This window comes from Eptesicus fuscus, chromosome 21 (genome assembly GCF_027574615.1).
Source record: "Eptesicus fuscus isolate TK198812 chromosome 21, DD_ASM_mEF_20220401, whole genome shotgun sequence".
Taxonomy (NCBI): Eukaryota; Metazoa; Chordata; class Mammalia; order Chiroptera; family Vespertilionidae; genus Eptesicus; species Eptesicus fuscus.
The window spans coordinates 39,425,490-39,442,805 of record NC_072493.1 but is presented as its reverse complement, the minus strand read 5'-3'; the positions used below and the strand labels follow the sequence as shown (position 1 = coordinate 39,442,805).

Here is a 17,316-nt window from a genome sequence, read left to right as displayed (position 1 = left end):
TTCTATACTGTTAGGTGAGCGTGGTCACCTTCTCCCTTTTTTTCTGCAAACTTGACAGGGGTGAGGAGTAGGTGGAAGGTTTAGATGCAACAAGGTTAGCAAATACTGACGAGGGTTAAAGCCTGGTGATGGTTCTATGGAATGTTATCCTATTCTTAGAGCATTTGACCATACTGGTAAATTTCCAAAGTAAAAAGCAAAGGAGGGGAAAAAAAGACCTATGATATTATATATATATATACACACACACACACACCTATGTATATATATATATATATACTTTTATTGATGTCAGAGAGGAAAGGAGAGGAAGAAATAGAAACATCAATGAGAGTATCATTGATCGGCTTCCTCATGCACGCCCCCTACTGGGGATTGAGCCCGCACATGTGACCTCTTGGTTCACAGGTCCATGCTCTACCACTGAGTAATGCAGCTGGGCATGACACCTGTTTTGTAAAATGTAGGTAAATAAACAAAAACCCTGAAAAAAACCCACATTAAAGTGTTAGCAGTTATCTATATCCTGGGAATATGAATAATTCGAAATTTCTTCAAATTTCATATAGTCTCAATAATCAAAATATCAACTAAGTATTACTTGAAATAAAATACAATTAAGTAATGAAAGATTCCTTAAAAAGCTTACTCACACCTTGCTGACAAGCTATTTCGAGCCAGACATCCGCCCTGGCTACTTTTCGTAGTTTGGCAAATCACAGTTCTCCCTTATTGTTCCACAGACCAGTGTTTTGTTCTTTAGTAATAGTTCAGCTGTAGAAACGCTAGTAATTATCTTGGTAAGTAGGGTGCCAAGAACTAAGAAAAGGCCCTAAGACAGATAATATAGTCTTTTGTAACTTTTTGCCTTCATCCTTATATGTCTTGAAGTTGCAAACATAGCCACTCTCACTTTCACAAAGCATCTTTACTAAAATTCCATATTTTATTATTTTTACCAGATTATACATCTTGAATCTGATGCATCCTCTCCATGGAATCATTGCTTCATCGAGTGATAGCTGCTGCTTTGGTATATATAAAGATTTAAATTTTGAGATAAAGTAATCCAAAAGAGGTCTGATGATCTATGTTACATGTTGTTCGTGAATTATCTTTCAGGTGAAAGAATGTAAGTATTTGCTCGAACCTTGTAGGCTGCCGATTCAATCCCCAATTGGGGCGCATACGAGAGGCGATAGATCTGTTTCTCTCTCACACTGATATTTCTCTCTCTCCCTTTCTCTCTCTAAAAAAAATCAACAAACATATTCTTGGGTGAGGATGTTTTTTAAAAGGAATGAAGTAATGATACAGGCTACAAAACGTTGAAAACATTACACCAAATTAAAGGGCCAGTACACAAACATACGTGGTCCCACTCCCTCTGAGCTCCAGTGGCTTAGGGGGATCCAGGGATATAAGGGGAGGAATTGGATGGTCTGGAATTGGAGCAAGAACTCAGTGATGGCTTTCTTCCAGACAGGGTTGCTCGCAGGGGTCATTGTTCCTATGCTGAGACCTCCCCTGTCGTAGAGTTGACTGGCAGCCATATCTGAGTTTCCATCAGCCTGGTTCACACTGTTTGGTCAGCCCTGGTAATCCCTGAGACTCGGCCCCATCCAATTTGCAGCTCCATCCAAGCTGCTGAAGCACCTTTTTTATATGAATAACCTGTCCTGGCTCAGGCTTCACACCTTCCTAAAATCTCCCAAACAAGCACCAGCTGGCTTCACCAACACCTGGCACTAGCAGCAGCCTGCCTTATTTCACAGCTTGGCCTCACCTGGGCACTTCCAAGCCCAACACAAGTAGCAGCCATCTGCAGATTGCTCTGTAGCTCCTGCCAGGTGGAGCCAGGCAGTGGCTGACTTTGTACCTCCCAAGAGGGCCCAGAGCCAGTGCACCTGGGCGACAGCTTCAGACTATACCAGATTACAATGCTACATACCCATGAGTGACATAATCAAGGGGCAGACTCATTGAACACCAAAGCCCCACTGAAGCAAGTCCTTCCCCATAGGGGTGTCTCTTGCCTAGCAGTTCTTTTACTGTAGTCACAGCTGGTCCTCACAGCCAATTGGCCTGGAGGTCAACTCCTCCAAGTGATGCTAACAGTAATCAAGGCTCAACTGCAACAAGACTGTGCACACAGCCCACACAGAGGCCCACCTAGAGTAACCAACTCAAGTGACTGGGGAGGCTGAGTCACTGGGCCCTACAGGACACCTACTACACATGGCAACTCTATCAATTCCAGGAGACATAGCAACTCTACCTAATACATAGAAACAAAGGAAAGCAGCTAAAATGCAGAGACAAAGAAACATGTCACAAATGGAAGAACAGAAGAAATCTCCAGGAAAAAACCTAAATGAAATGGAAACAAATGACTAGATACAGAGTTCAAAACACTGATTATAAGGATACACAAAGAACTTAATGAGAGCTTCAAGGGACTTAGTGAGACTTCCAAGGATCTTAGAATTTTAAAGACATGAAAAGTATCAGTCAGAAATTAAGCATACATTAACTGAAATAAAGAATAATTTACAGGGATTCAACAGTAGAGTAGAAAATTCTGAGAATCAAATCAGCAATTTGGAATATGAGGAAGCAAAAAACACCCAATCAGAAGAGAAAAAATGACAGTGTAAGGAACCTCTGGGACAACTTCAAGCATACCAACATTCACATTATGGGGGTGCCAGAAGGAGAAGAGAGAGAGCAAGATATTGAAAACCTATGTGAAGAAATAATGAAGAAAACTTCCCCTACCTAGTGAAAGAAATATAGACTTACAAGTCCAGGAAGTGCAGAGAGTCCCAAACAAGAGGAACCCAAAGAGGCCCACACCAAGACACATCACAATTAAAACGCCAACAGTTAAAAACAAAGAGAGAATCATAAAAGCAGCAAGAGAAAAGCAGTTAGTTACATATAAGGAAGTGCCCAGACAACTGTCAGCTAATTTCTCAACAGAAACTTTGCAGGCAGGCAGGGAGTAGCAAGAAATATTCAAAGTGTTGAAATGCAAGGATCTACAGCCAAGATTACTCTACCACAGTAGAGCTATCATTTAGAATTGAAGGCCAAATAAAGAACTTCAGACAAGAAAAAGCTAAAGGAGTTCATCATCACCAAAGAAATATTACATGAAATGTTGAAGGATATTCTTTAAGCAGAGGAGTAGGGAGAAGGAGAAGGAGAGAGAGGAGGAGGAGGAGAAGGAGGAGAAGAAGGAGAAGGAGAAGGAGAAGGAGGAGGAGGAGGAGGAGGAGGAGAAGAAGAAGAAGAAGAAGAAGAAGAAGAAGAAGAAGAAGAAGAAGAAGAAGAAGAAAGAAGAGGAGGAGGAGGAGGAGGAGGAGAAATGTGAACAATAAAATGGCAATGAATAAATATTGACAATTGAATCTAAAAATCAAAATAAACCAAAAAAGGAATCTAATGAACAAAATAAATTAATGAATAAAATAGAACCAAAGGCATGGAAACATGGAACAGACTGATGAATCTCAGAGAGGGCGGGAGTGGGGGGGTGGGAAGAGATTAACCAAAAAACTTATATGCATATATGCATTACCCTATGGACACAGACAATAGGATGGTGAAGGCCTGGGTAAGGTGAGAACTGGGTGGAGGGGGGTAATGGGGGGGAAAGGGGGGACATTTGTAATCCTCTCAACAATAAGATTTAAAAGTAAAACAAATTTGAATAGTCACATGTATCCAGTGGTACCATATTGACTATTGTTTCACCTTGCACTTTTGGGCTGAGTAACTGCATGGAGTGATTTGTGTGTATGGTGTGAGACAGAAGTCAAGGTTCATTTCTTTTCCCCATGGGCACTTGTTGGTGTGATCATCTTTCCTTCACTAGCACTGCAGCAGCTCCTCTGTTGTATATCAGGAGGGCTACCAGACCTGAACTCTATTGTTTCACCGGTCTGATGGCCACCATTGTGCATTACCACTGTTTTAATAACTGTAATTTTAAAATAGGTTTGACATTTGATAGCATAACACCTTCAGTTGTGTAGTTATCCTAGATTCTTTCCTATTCTTGGCCCTTTAAATGCCTATATACATTCTAGAATCAAAAGGCCTACCTGTGCCCTAGCTGGTTTGGCTTAGTGGATAGTGTCGGCCTGCAGACTGAAGATTCGAACTCCACATGAATCCACTCCCACACTCTTTACATTTGTAAGGTTTCTCTCCTGTGTTAACTTTCTGATGAATTTGCACAAGGGAGCTTTAAATGTCTCCCCACACATTACACATATGGGGTTTTGCTCCTAGGAGAAAATGCTGATGGAGTTCAAGATCGGGCCCACAACCCGACATGTGCCCTGACTGGGAACCAAACCCATGACCTCCTGGTTCATGGGCTGACACTCAGCTATTCTCTCTCCTTTTAAAGAGAGTTTTGAAAATAATTAGCCTATTTAATATACTTGAAATTACACAGAAAGCTTTCCCAAATCAAAATTAATACTAATAGTAATAATGTCCTATTTATGTACATTTATTCAAAATGGATATTCTAAATATTCCACTCTGCCCTAGGGAAAAACTTGCAAACATTGAAAGCCAAGTTCAAACAGGCAGCTCCCAGGGATAGCAGATGTCCCGTCAGTGACACAGGGCAAGCCAAGAGCCATGGTTCTCTATGGGGGTGTCTGGCAGTGCTACTCTGGATATTTGTGATCTACACATTGGAAATTTCCAGTGCTCAATACATACTTCCAATAAGCCATGTGTAACTTATTTACAAAAAAAATTGTTGTCTTTGAATATTGTGGTTTATAAAAAAAAGTGTTGTTTTATCAATTGCATTGAAATCAAATTTATAACCACGCCATTTTGTTTTGTCATTTACAGTCATTTTATTTTATACATTTACAAATATATCTTTAGAAAAATCCATAAAAAAGACTCTGACTTACTCTAAATTATAGGTTTCCAAAGAGATCAAATCTTTAAATTAGATAAAAATTTATAAAACTCTGAAGACTTTTAAGATCATAACTTACAACCTGGAGATTTTTGTCCAATGGTAAATACATTAATTAAAGACTCTCTACAACAGTGTTGGAAGAGACCTTACCTAATCAGGTGCCTAACCACGAATGGACATCTGACCCTGACTCTGACACTTACCTCTATCTACAGTGGAGATCAAAGACTTTTCAAGAATGAAAAGCCCAAACATCAGAAATAGACAGCCATCCTGAGATACCAACAAGGCCTATATACCTACAAATTAATGTTACTACTACTATTAGTAATAATAATAATACTTGTTCTTTAGGCTTTTCTCAAACCCTATACAGTGTATATGTAACCCAACTGTTAATAATTACTGAATGTGTACAACATCTACCTGCATGATAAATAATAGTATTTTTATGGTATCACTTTTAAAATTTATTTTAAAATGCTATTATAAAAAGTTAAGTAAAAAGAAATAGTAAGCCCAGCAGGTGTGGCTCCATGGCTGAGTGTCGACTTATGAACCAGGTGGTCACGGAATGATTCCTGTTCAGGGCACATGCCCGGATTTTGGAAGCAGGCAATTGATGATTCTCTCTCATCAATGATATTCCTATCTATCCCCTCTCTCTTCCTCTATGAAATCAATAAAAATATTTCTTTTAAAAACAAAATCTTAATCTGGGCCTGTGTAGCTCAGTGGATTGAGTGTTGTCCTATGCACCAAGAGGTCACTGATTTGATTCCTGGTCAGGGCACATGCCTGGGATTGGGCTTGGTCCCTAGCAACGCGTGTGCAGGAGGCAACTGATCAATGTTTCTCTCTCATTGATGTTTCTGTCTCTCCCTTTCCCTTCCTCTCTCTAAAATCAATAAAATATATTTTAAAAAAGAGAAATATTAAGAAAGGAACTTTATATGTAAACACAAAAACCTAATTATGAAACATATCTCATATTTGTATAACTTCTATCTTGTGTGGACTCTCTGATGAGCTTGAAGACTTGATTTCTGACTGAAGTTCTTACCACACATGTCACATATATAGGGTTTCTGTCTTGTGTGGATCCTCTGATGAACATGAAGATACGATCTCCCCATGAAGCCTTTCTCACACACAGCACTTTTGTAGGGTTTCTCTCCACTGTGAATTCACTGATGAACTTGCAGATGTTAAGTCTAATTGAACCTCTTAGCACACACAGCACTTTGTAGTGTTTCTCTGTAGTTGGATTTGCTGATGAGTTTGGAGACTGCGGTCTAACTGGAAACTCTTACCACAACCAGCACATTTGTAGGGTTTGTCTTTTGTGTGGACACATTGATGTTCTTGAATACGTGAACTGTGATTAGAGCCCTTCTGACATGTCTCACATTTTTATAGCTTCTCTTTTGTGTGGATTCTCTGGTAAACTTGCAGATTTGATGTCTGACTTGAGGAATGAATGATGCTCTTATCATACACGCCACAATTATAGGGTTTCTGTCCTGTGTGGATCCTCTGATGAATATGAAGGTAAGATCCCCACATGAAGCCTTTTCCACACCCAGCACACTTGCAGGGTTTCTCTCCAGTGTGGCCTCACTGAAGAACTTGAAGATGTGATGTCTGACTGAAGTTCTTACCACACACAGCACATCAGTAGGTTTTGACTCCACTGTGGACTCACCAATGGGCTTGAAGAAGTGAACTCTAACGGAAGCCCTCCCCATGCACAGCACACTTGTAGGGTTTCTCTCCAGTGTAAACTCGCCGATGTCCTTGAAGATGTGAACTGTGATTAAAGCCCTTACCACATATCTCACATTTGTATGTCTTGTCTCCTGTATGAGATCTCTGATGGACTTGAAATTGGAAAATCTCAATGAAGCCCTTACCACAAGACTCACATTTGTATGGCTTCTCTCCTTCTGGACTTGCTGATGAACCTGCAGATGTGATGTCTGACTGAGGCTCTTACCACACACAGCACACTAGTAGGGTTACTGTCCAGTATGGACTCAATGGTATTCTTTTAGACATGAACTATGACAAAAGCCCTTACACGTCTCACATATTTATGGCTTTGCTCAAGTGTGGACTTAGTGATGAGCTTGAAGACGAGATTTAGTAAGATTGAAGGTACTGCCTCACAGGTGACATTTATAGGGATTCTCTCCTGTGTGGATCCTCTGATGAACCTGAAAATACAGGCTCTACATGAAGCCTTTCCCACACTCCTAACATTTGTAGGGATTCTCGACAGTGTGGATTCGCTGATGGTCTTGAAGACTTGAGGTATGGCTGAAGCTCTTACCACACACAGTACATTTGTAGTGTTTCTCTCCAGTGTGGACTCGCTGATGGGATTGAAGATATGAACTCCGACTGAAGCTCTTTACACACATAGCACATTTGTAGGGTTTCTCTCCTGTGTGGACTCGCTGATGAGTCTGGAGACTTGAGGTTTGACTAAAGCTCTTCCCACACACGCTACATTTGTAGGGTTTCTCTCCTGTGTGGATCCTCTGATGAACATGAAGACTTGAGGTCACCATGAAGCCTTTACCACACTGTTCACATTTGTAGGGTTTCTCGCCAGTGTGGACACGTTGATGGTATTGAAGACTTGAGGTCTGACTGAAGCTCTTCCCACACACAGCACAACTGTAGGGTTTCTCTCCTGTGTGGAATCGCTGATGGCCTTGAAGATGCGAACTCCGACTGAAGCTCTTACCACACACAGCACATTGGTAGGGCTTCTCTCCAGTGTGGATTCGCTGATGGGCTTGAAGATGTGAACTCTGATTGAAGCTCTTCCCACACACCCCACATTTGTAAGGTTTCTCTTCTGTGTGGATCCTCTCATGAACGTGAAGATATGAGCTCCACATGAAGCCTTTCCCACACACAGCACATCTGTAGGGTTTCTCTCCAGTGTGGACTCGCTGATGAACTTGCAGATGTGATTTCTGACTAAAGCTCTTACCACACACAGTACATTTGTAGGGTTTCTCTCCCGTGTGGATTCGCTGATGGGCTTGAAGACTTGAGGTCTGACTGAAGCTCTTACTACACACAGAGCATTTGTAGGGTTTGTCTCCAGTGTGGACTTGTTGATGTTCTTGAAGATGTGAGCTATGAATGAAGCCTGTACCACATGCCTCACATTTGTATGGGTTCTCTACAGTGTGGACTCGCTGATGGGCATGAAGCTGGGAACTTAGTCTAAAGCCCTTTTCACACACAGCACATGTGTAGGGTTTCTCTCTAATGTGGACTCGGTGATGAACTTTAAGATGTGAACTCCGACTGAAGCCTTTCCCACACACAGCACATTTATAGGGTTTCTCTCCTGTGTTGACTCTCTGACGGATTTGCAGAGGTAAGCTTTGACAGAAGTCTTCACCACACTCACGATTCCTATTGAATTTCTCTTCTGTGAGAACACTTTGATGAGTGCAAAGCAGCGAGCTATAAGTGATGCCATCCCCACACTCACTACACATATGAGATTTTGCTCCTAGGTGTAACTGCTGATGAAGTTCAAGATTGGGGCCAAAACTGAAGCCTTGTCCATTCTCATGAGAATTTTGCTCTCCTGCATGGATTCCATTATGCTGAAATGATGTCTTCATGAAACATTTCCCACAATTGTTGTGGCTACACGACTTCTCACCTTTATGTACTTCTTGATCATCATCACGGTCATGAGAGGTCCTTTTAATATCACAACCATCACACTTACACAGTTTACACTTCCCATCAAACTGCTGACACCTACTCTGATAATTCTGTGACTCTTTCCAGAAATCCCAGGTGGTCTTACTTGGAAACTCTTGATTTTTTAAACTATTGTCACTTTGAATTTCCCCTTGAACCTTTATTACATAGTTCTCATCTTCAGAAACCTGAGTAGATTCTGTTGCCCACAACTGGCAGAAGGAATCGCCTTGGATTGGCAAATCAGACTTCTTGCCTTGTAGATTTATTATCAAGTCTTGATTTCTGGTTAACTTAGTCATAATTTGTTCCCACATTGGCCAGCATACAAGGTCTTCATGAAAAAGGTCCCTTAATTCAACTTCTTGAAGAGTTTCTATCTCATTTTGATTCCAGTGTCCTGAAAGGATAAGAATTCAGAGATGAAAATGAGGACAAATGAATATTTATTCAGAAATAAAAATATTTTCACCAGTCAACCACACTGGGAGAACATATTCGATCAGCTTGGACTTTGTCATTGGCTTTTTCATGCCTATGAAAACCAAGAGGTGATGAGTAGGCTCCTATACGCTAAGTGTTAAGGAGACTCACTTGGAACTATAACAAGACTTACCTATGAAGTCAAAATTAGAAATAGATAGCTACAGAGCAGGGAACTTTCTCAGCAAAAGTAAAAAGGATAGATAATATTCAACTGGTGAACAACTGGAAAAAAATAGAAAACTCATTTCCATATCTTATGGGAGTAAAATTCCTAAGATAATTGTTGCCACTTAGTTTGGCTGAATTTTATGATCAATGTGAACAGCTAATATTCTCTTCCATGCTTTGTACATATGTATTTGTACATATGAGAAGGTGCCCTGGTACCCAGCACACAGGATGGTCCCCAATGATTCTGCCTCCTGATGTCTATATCCTATCAAATCCCTTCTCACAATGTATCAGGATTGGTCTGTGAAGCCAACAGAATATGGCAGAAGTGAGAATATATCACTTCCAAGGTTAGGTCATAAAAGACATTGTGGTTTCTGCCTTCCACTGTCTTGGGTGTAACCAGCTGGGGAAACTAACTGCCATGTTTGGAAGACACTCAGGAGCTCAATGGAGAGGCCCACTGGCAAGGAACTGAGGCCTTCTCCCAACCATCATGTGAATGAGTCCATCTTAGAAGCCGAAACTTTAGTCCCATTAAACCTTCAAAGGCCTGACGCTCTGCTGGACTCCTTGACAAGTTTATGACATTCTGACCCTTATCATCCAGATAAGCTGCCACCAGATTCCTGACTCACAGAAGTATAAATAAATGCTTGTTGTTGTAACCTGCTAAGTTTAAGAATAGCCCTAGCCGGTTTGGCTCAGTGGATAGAGCATTGGACTGCGGACTGGAAGGTCCCGGGTTCGAATCCGTTCAAGAGCACTTGCCCGTGTTGCGGGCTCATTCCCCAGTAGGGGGCGTGCAGGAGGCAGCTGATCAATGATTCCCTATCATCACTGATATTTCTCTCTCTCTCTCCTTCTCCCTTCCTCTCTGAAATCAATAAAACTATATTTTTAAAAATACAACAGGCAATCAAATGATCATCCTTTCCTGGTTTATCCACAATTTTGGTTATACTGTATGTAGTTCCGACAAAGAGCTATGCTGTCTTTATTCTATTTTGTTCAATACAATAAAGATGTAACTCACCAAGTGATTTTAAACCCCACCAAGATGCTGTAACTGCAATTTGCAAAGGAAAAGGAAAGGTACAGACAGGATATCTCACAGGATTTGGGAAATTGAGATCCCAGGTTTGGGGACACATTTCAAGAGCCCCAACGTCTTAAACATTTGAAATCAAAATACTCCTGGGAGCTGACATTCAGTGGCAGAGGCGCCTGTCCTCACCCACTGAGACCAGGTTCCGGAAGTTCTCCAGCATCACGTCTCGGTACAGCTTCCTCTGGGACGGGTCCAGCAGCCCCAGCTCCTCTTCCGTGAAGACCACAGCCACGTCCTGGAAGGTCACTGCCTCCTACAGCACCAAACACAGGAAACCTCAACTTTACAACCAATGGCCACGGGGAGAGGGGCAGCACTGAGGGCAGAGGGGATGGGGCGGAAGTTGTCCTGGATTCTGCCAGCCCTGAGTCTACTTTAAGGCCCTTCTCTCTCTTCTCCATCCAGCATGTCAATTTCACAGACTAATTTTCCACAGTCCCTTCAAAAGTATGTGCAACGTAGCCTCTTTGCTGTGGTTCAGTTGGTTGGACATCAGAAGGTCTCGGGTTCAATTTCTAGTGAGGGCACATGGACGGGTTGTGGGCTCGATCCCTAGTAGCGGACTTGCAGGAGGCAGCTGATTGATGCTTCTCTCTCACCCTCTCATTTCCTCTCTCTCTCTCAAAAAAAATTAATAAAAACATATATGAAAAATTGTGCAATTAAAAACAATCCCTGTTTATTTCACTTGGTGTCATTTGTGAGTATTCCTACGTAAGCACCCTGGAACCGTAACTCTTCAATCGTGGGGGATATACATTTTGATTAGTACCACCAAACTGTTCCAGCAATGCTGGGTTAATTTACTCCCAACAGGCTCTGGTGGCTTTTATCTTTCCTTTCTCCCTCACACATTCACTAAGCCTGGGCATTCTCACTTCGTTACAATTTATTTATTTATTTTATTTTTTTCGACTTCGTTACAATTTAACAAACCAACTGGTCACCCTTCCTGAGGAGCAATGAAATTGGTCCTCTGTGCTCTCAAGGCACATGCCACCTACCTGTGACATTATTTATGACAGCATTCAAAGTGTCTGACCGTGTTCATGCCAGAATCCCTCAGTTTAAATCCCAAAGCTGTGCCCCTCCCAAGCTGCAGGACCTTAGACCAGTGGTCGGCAAACCGTGGCTCGCAAGCCACATGCGGCTCTTTGGCCCCTTGAGTGTTCTAACGCCACTTCTTCAAAATAGACTCGCCCAGGCCGAAAACCGACTTCTGCGCATGGGCCACGAAGTTTCAATCGCACTGAACGTGCGCGCCCGCACGTGGTATTTTTGTGGAAGAGCCACACTCAAGGGGCCAAAGAGCCGCATTATGCTGAGTGGAAAAAGCCAGGCACAAGAGTACATACTGTACGAAGTAAGTATATTAAATTTGTAAACAAGTAAACTAATCATGTGATGACCGATCAGAACAGCAGATGCCTCCGAGGGGTAGAAAACTGACTCGAAAGACTATGTGGTACGAGAGAACACGGCCTCCTCCACCTCTCCCCTGGGAATATAATGAAGGTCATCTGAACGGATACCATGGGACTTGGGGAACCTGGCCAAGGCCTCGGTCAAGGAAGGGCCAAGAAGAAAACGTTTCTGGGTGTGAGGCTAGAGTGAAACATTATGGCTGGTGGCTCTGTTTTCTGTACTCTATCTAGCCCTGTACTAAGAAAGCCCGTGTTGAGAGACTTCACTGGCAAACACCCGCCCCAGCTCCCCGCCCCATGCACATGTAAGTTCAAATAAGTCCTAATAAACTCATGTCTTTCACAGCCAGTCCAAGACACAGGACAGAACGTTCGGGGTTAATGTAAATGGTCTACTTCGGGTTTTGGGCGGTGACCCAATGTCATTATTCAGCTTTCAAAATGGGGCATAGCACTGTCACCGACCTAACACTTAAGATGTCTAATTTTTGTAAATAAATTATATTTCAAGTTTAAAACCCATGCAAAAGTGTTATGAATCAAAACAAAATTCATTCAGCGGCACACTGGGGTATATGCATGTTTGTAGCTTCTGAAGTTTACTCAAAAAATAGAAACCCTTCTAAAGAAATAAAATAATGCCAAATCACATCATAAAATAATGCCAAATCACAACAAAGCTGCTAACATTAAGTGAAAACATAAGATTTAAAATTGTACATGTGCTGTGGTTGTAATCATATAAAATATAGCATGGGGAAATAGCTGACGTAGCAGTGTAGTAATGTGGCTTTTTAAAAAATTCTTCATTGCCATGGCCGGTTTGGCTCAGTGGATAGAGCGTCGGCCTACAGACTGAAAGGTCCCAGGTTCGATTCCAGCCAAGGGCACATGCCCAGGTTGTGGGCTTGGTCCCCAGTAGGGGGCATGTAGGAGGCAGCCTATCTATGATTCTCTCTCATCATTGATGTTTCTATCTCTCTATCCCTCTCCCTTCCTCTCTGAAATCAATAAAGAAATATTTTTAAAAAAATAAAATAAAATAAAAAATTCTTCATTGCCATGGCCGGTTTGGCTCAGTGGATAGAGCGTTGGCCTGCGGACTCAAGGATCCCAGGTTCGATTCTGGTCAAGGGCATGTACTTTGGTTGCGGGCACAGCCCCAGTGGGGGGTGTGCAGGAGGCAGCTGATTGATGTTTCTCGTTGATGTTTCTAACTCTCTATCCCTTTCCCTTCCTCTCTGTAAAAAATCAATAAAATATATTTTAAACAAACAAACAAATAAATAAATAAATAATTCTCCATTGTTTAAAGTCTTACATATGTCTCATTTTTCCATCATTGACCTCTCCCCAGCCACTCCCACCTCCCAGTAATGTGGCTTAAAATGTTTTTATATCTATGAATTTCTGCACTTTTTGTAAAATGAAGATGATGAAAACCAAAAGTAAAAACAAAAGACAAAAACCAAAACAGAACCAATATAAAAGGCCAGCTAGTTACAGGCACATAACAAACACCTGTCTTTCATCCTTCCCAAGGAAGAGAAAGATGCTGTGTCTAACCTTTGAGAAGAGATCTTTAAGAGATCAAAATCAAAACTCAACTCACCTGGAACTTGGCCATTTCTCCTGCTCCTGGAGAAGCACAGAACCCTGGGAAGGCAGAAGTGGCAAAGGAGAAAGAAGCCATGAGACACGGCCCTGGCACACACGGCTGCTCTGTGTGAATTTTAAAAGTGACCCCCTCCTTTGGCCCATAGCAGTACCTCTCAGCCAGGGGCCCTGGTGCAGTGAACTGCCTGCTCGGCTCCACTTAGTAAGGCTAGCACAGAGTCCCTTGTCGCTCCCAGGGTTAGCACTCCCAGCCTGGGTACCGTGGGAAATGCAGGGCACTGGGATGTACTGGCCATGACAGTGAAAGCAAACTCGGAGGCCAAAAGGTCTGGGTGGGGCATATCGCCAGGATCCCACTACTGATCCTTCGGACCCACTAGCTCTTTGTGCCTATTCCACATCTATCAGGTGGGGATAGCACCGTTATCTAGCTCACAGCTTTGTCAATACATTCAAATAAGCACGCAATGCCTGACAGCTACTCATGTTCATGGGCCTTCCTACTTCAGGCAGAAGGACTGTGGTGGGAATGAGAGCAATGCATCCACTTCTCAAAGCCTTTATAACATCCAATTCCTTGCTCTGGCCCTACATTTGCTGCTCTCTCCTGCTCTGCTCAGTAATGGAGTTTTGCAAGGAGACCTGACATTTCACAGTATTTAGTGAGAGAAAGCAAGCGGGGTCTGGGGCGTCTGGCTAGCAGGTCACCTGCCCGCCACCTGCCAACCACCAGCCTGCTGCCTGCCAGACACTCTGAGAAGCCTCCCATCACCTGGGGGTAGTTGGGGGATAATTAGTGGGTAAGCAACTCCTTTGCCTATATTACAGTGATGGGCATCCTTTTGAGCTTGGTGTGTCAAACTGTGTTATACAGAAATGTACACTAGTCTGGGTTTGTTCCTAAGTAAATTTGTGTTAGGATATGAATGTATTGTCAATAACTGTACATTAAGTATCAAATACTTTGAAAAGCAACTGTACAGCCAAGAGTGGTCCTATAAAGGACCAGAGATACCCATATGGATCCTTTTCACAGTTTTGTCACCTAATCCGCCTTCAGGAAACCAGAAAACAATCTCTCGGGGCTGCAGGCCCTGGTATCCGGCTGCCAGTGGACACACGCACCAGCCACAAACACTTATTGAGTAACTTCCCTCTGCCAACCTCGTCACAGTGTTGGGCACGCTGAAAAGAACGACACAATCCCCACAACACAGGAATCCACAGCTTAGGGGGAGACACCGGCTGGAAACCAAGAGCAAACTAAATTCCTAATAGCAAAAAACATTCAGCGCTTCCCCTTTAACTGCAACTCTTCAGGACCCCCAGCTTTCTCACCTACCACCACTCTCCTGGTTACCAGGTGAGGACTTTGGAATTGTTCATGTCTCCTCTCCCTTGACCTCCATATATTTATAACAATCCAACATACATCCTCTAGACTCAGTGTCTGGAGTTGGCAATAAAATACCAAAGCAAATGTGAAAACGGGGGAGGACTATATCACAAGATGGACAAAAGTTGACAACAGTTGAAGGCTGTGATCATACATGATAACTCATTAGTATATTATTTTCTCTGTACTTGTGTTTGAAAAGGTTCATGATCACAGTTGTCACAAGGATGACAACTATGATACAAGTTTTGAGAAGCTTAGAGAATATATACATACATAGAAACAAGTAAAGAGAAATACATTAACATCCTTATAATTATCTCTACATGTGGGATCATGGATAGTGTTTGGCTTCCTTCAGCTATTTCTCAAATTCTCTAGGATGAGCACAAATTAACTCAATAATCAGAGTCTATACTAATAAAAGGGTAATATTCTAATTAGACCAGACATCTTCCAGACATCCTTCTGGACAAAGTCACGGTGGCAGGGGCCCAGGCAGAGGCCGTTAGGGGCAATCAGGCCAGCAGGGGAGGGCAGTTAGGGGATGATCAGGCTGGCAGGAGAGGGCAGTTAGGGGGTGATCAGGCTGGCAGGAGAGGGCAGTTAGGGGGTGATCAGGCTGGCAGGGGAGGGCAGTTAGGGGGTGATCAGGCCGGCAGGGGAGGGCAGTTAGGGGGCAATCAGGCCAGCAGGGGAGGGCAATTAGGGGGCAATCAGGCCGGCAGGCAGAGGTGCTTAGGGGTGATCAGGCAGGCAGGCGGGTGGGCGGTTAGGAGCCAACGGTCCCAGATTGCAAGAGGGATGTCCGAAGGGTCCTGGATTGGAGAGGATGCAGGCCGGGCTGAGGGACCCCCCCACCTAGTGCATGAATTTTGTGCACCGGGCCTCTAGTATGAATATAATCCTATCTAATAAAGAGGGAATATGCTAAATGACTGCCCCGCACTCAAAGATGGCAGCGCCCACAGCCAATAAGGAGGGACTATGCTAATTGACTGCCATGCCCTCAAAGATGGCAGCGCACACAGCCACAAGATGCCAGCATCCACAGCCACAAGATAGCAGCGCCCAGTCCCCTCAGCCCCGCTGAAGCGGTAGGCACGCAGCAAGGCTCCACGCGCTTGCCTCTGAAGTCCCCCAGTCCCCTCAGCCCCCCAGCCGCCCAGGACCAGCCGGAGGCGCAGGCAAGCCTCAGATGGTGGCTGCCCAGCCACCCAGGGCTGCCCAAGGCTCAGGTAACCAGGGCTGGCCAAGGCTTGCACTGCCAGCAGTGGCAGCAGCAGAGGTGTGATGGGGGCATTGCCTTCCCCTGATTGCCAGGTTGCCTCCTGCCCCTGAGGGCTCCCAGACTGTGAGAAGGGGCAGGCCTGGCTGAGGGACACCCCCTCCAGTGCATGAATTTTCATGCACCAGGCCTCTAGTGTCATATAAAATAACAAGGAATTAATTAAATGAGCACAGACATCAAGGGCTCTAATATCCTAAATTATTACCCAATGACCCTCCCTCCTTCAGTCCTCAGGATTACCATTTCTTAGGGCTGAAGGAGAGTATGGCAGGAATGTCAAGAACCAGGCTGCCTGGGTTCAAATTCTCAGTTCTGTGTCTTCCCTGTTCCCTTAAACTCTTCACCTATCAACTTCTTTGTCTGTTATGAGCATTAAACTAATTAAAGCAAATAAAACCTATAGAAGACTGTCACTCAACATGTTAAATATTGTTACTCGTTCATCAGCACTTGTCTCATCCAACCTCTCCTTCACTCATTAAATATTTGAACGTTTGCCCAATAGAGAAAACTTGCTAATGAGTGAAGGAAGTCTGCTTCCCTATTGAGAACAGAAAGGACACACACTTTTGGGACAATGTTACCAGGAGCCAGGGGTCACTCCCTCCTCCTCTCTGCACCCGCTTTGAGAAGTCGGGCTGAGAAAGGAAAGGAGGCTGGAAGATATTACAATTGTGTCTCTGGTCCAGGATGAATCACAGTGGACATCCTCCAGGCACCAGCTGGGGAGGACCCACTTCTTCCTTTGAAACAGGATGGGGGAGTGGGAAGTCCTTAGCAATCCACGAACATCCCACTCCCCGCAGTGGACAGACAAGAGCCAGAGGTGCTGAAGCTGGAGCTCAGACCTTATGCAGGCTCAGCAACGAAGCTTTCAGGGACTGAGCACGTCTCAGAAAGAAATAATAGATTGATAACAACCAGCCACCTCTTACTAGTAGCTTGTGCTGGGATCACTGCTAAGCACTTTTACATCTTTCACTTTCCCCTAATCTTACAACGTGCCCACTAGGGAGGTCCTCCTGAGGCAGAACAGTAAGAAGCTAGGAAAACTCCTTGGCAAGTGGAATGGGAAAAGCTAGGAAAACTCCTTGGCAAGTGGAATGGGAAAACAGAGCAATTTAC

General features: G+C 43.6%; 1 protein-coding gene across 1 annotated transcript; it reads right to left on the bottom strand.

Moving 5' to 3' along the window:
- Window positions 1-7,212: 7,212 nt before the first annotated feature.
- Window positions 7,213-13,514, bottom strand: LOC129147052 (zinc finger protein 233-like). The gene is made up of 3 exons (XM_054710840.1): window positions 13,500-13,514; window positions 10,590-10,716; window positions 7,213-9,095 (listed from the first exon to the last, which is right to left on the bottom strand). The coding sequence occupies exons 1-3, from the start codon at window positions 13,512-13,514 to the stop codon at window positions 7,213-7,215; spliced, it is 2,025 nt and encodes a 674-aa protein (XP_054566815.1).
- Window positions 13,515-17,316: the final 3,802 nt, after the last annotated feature.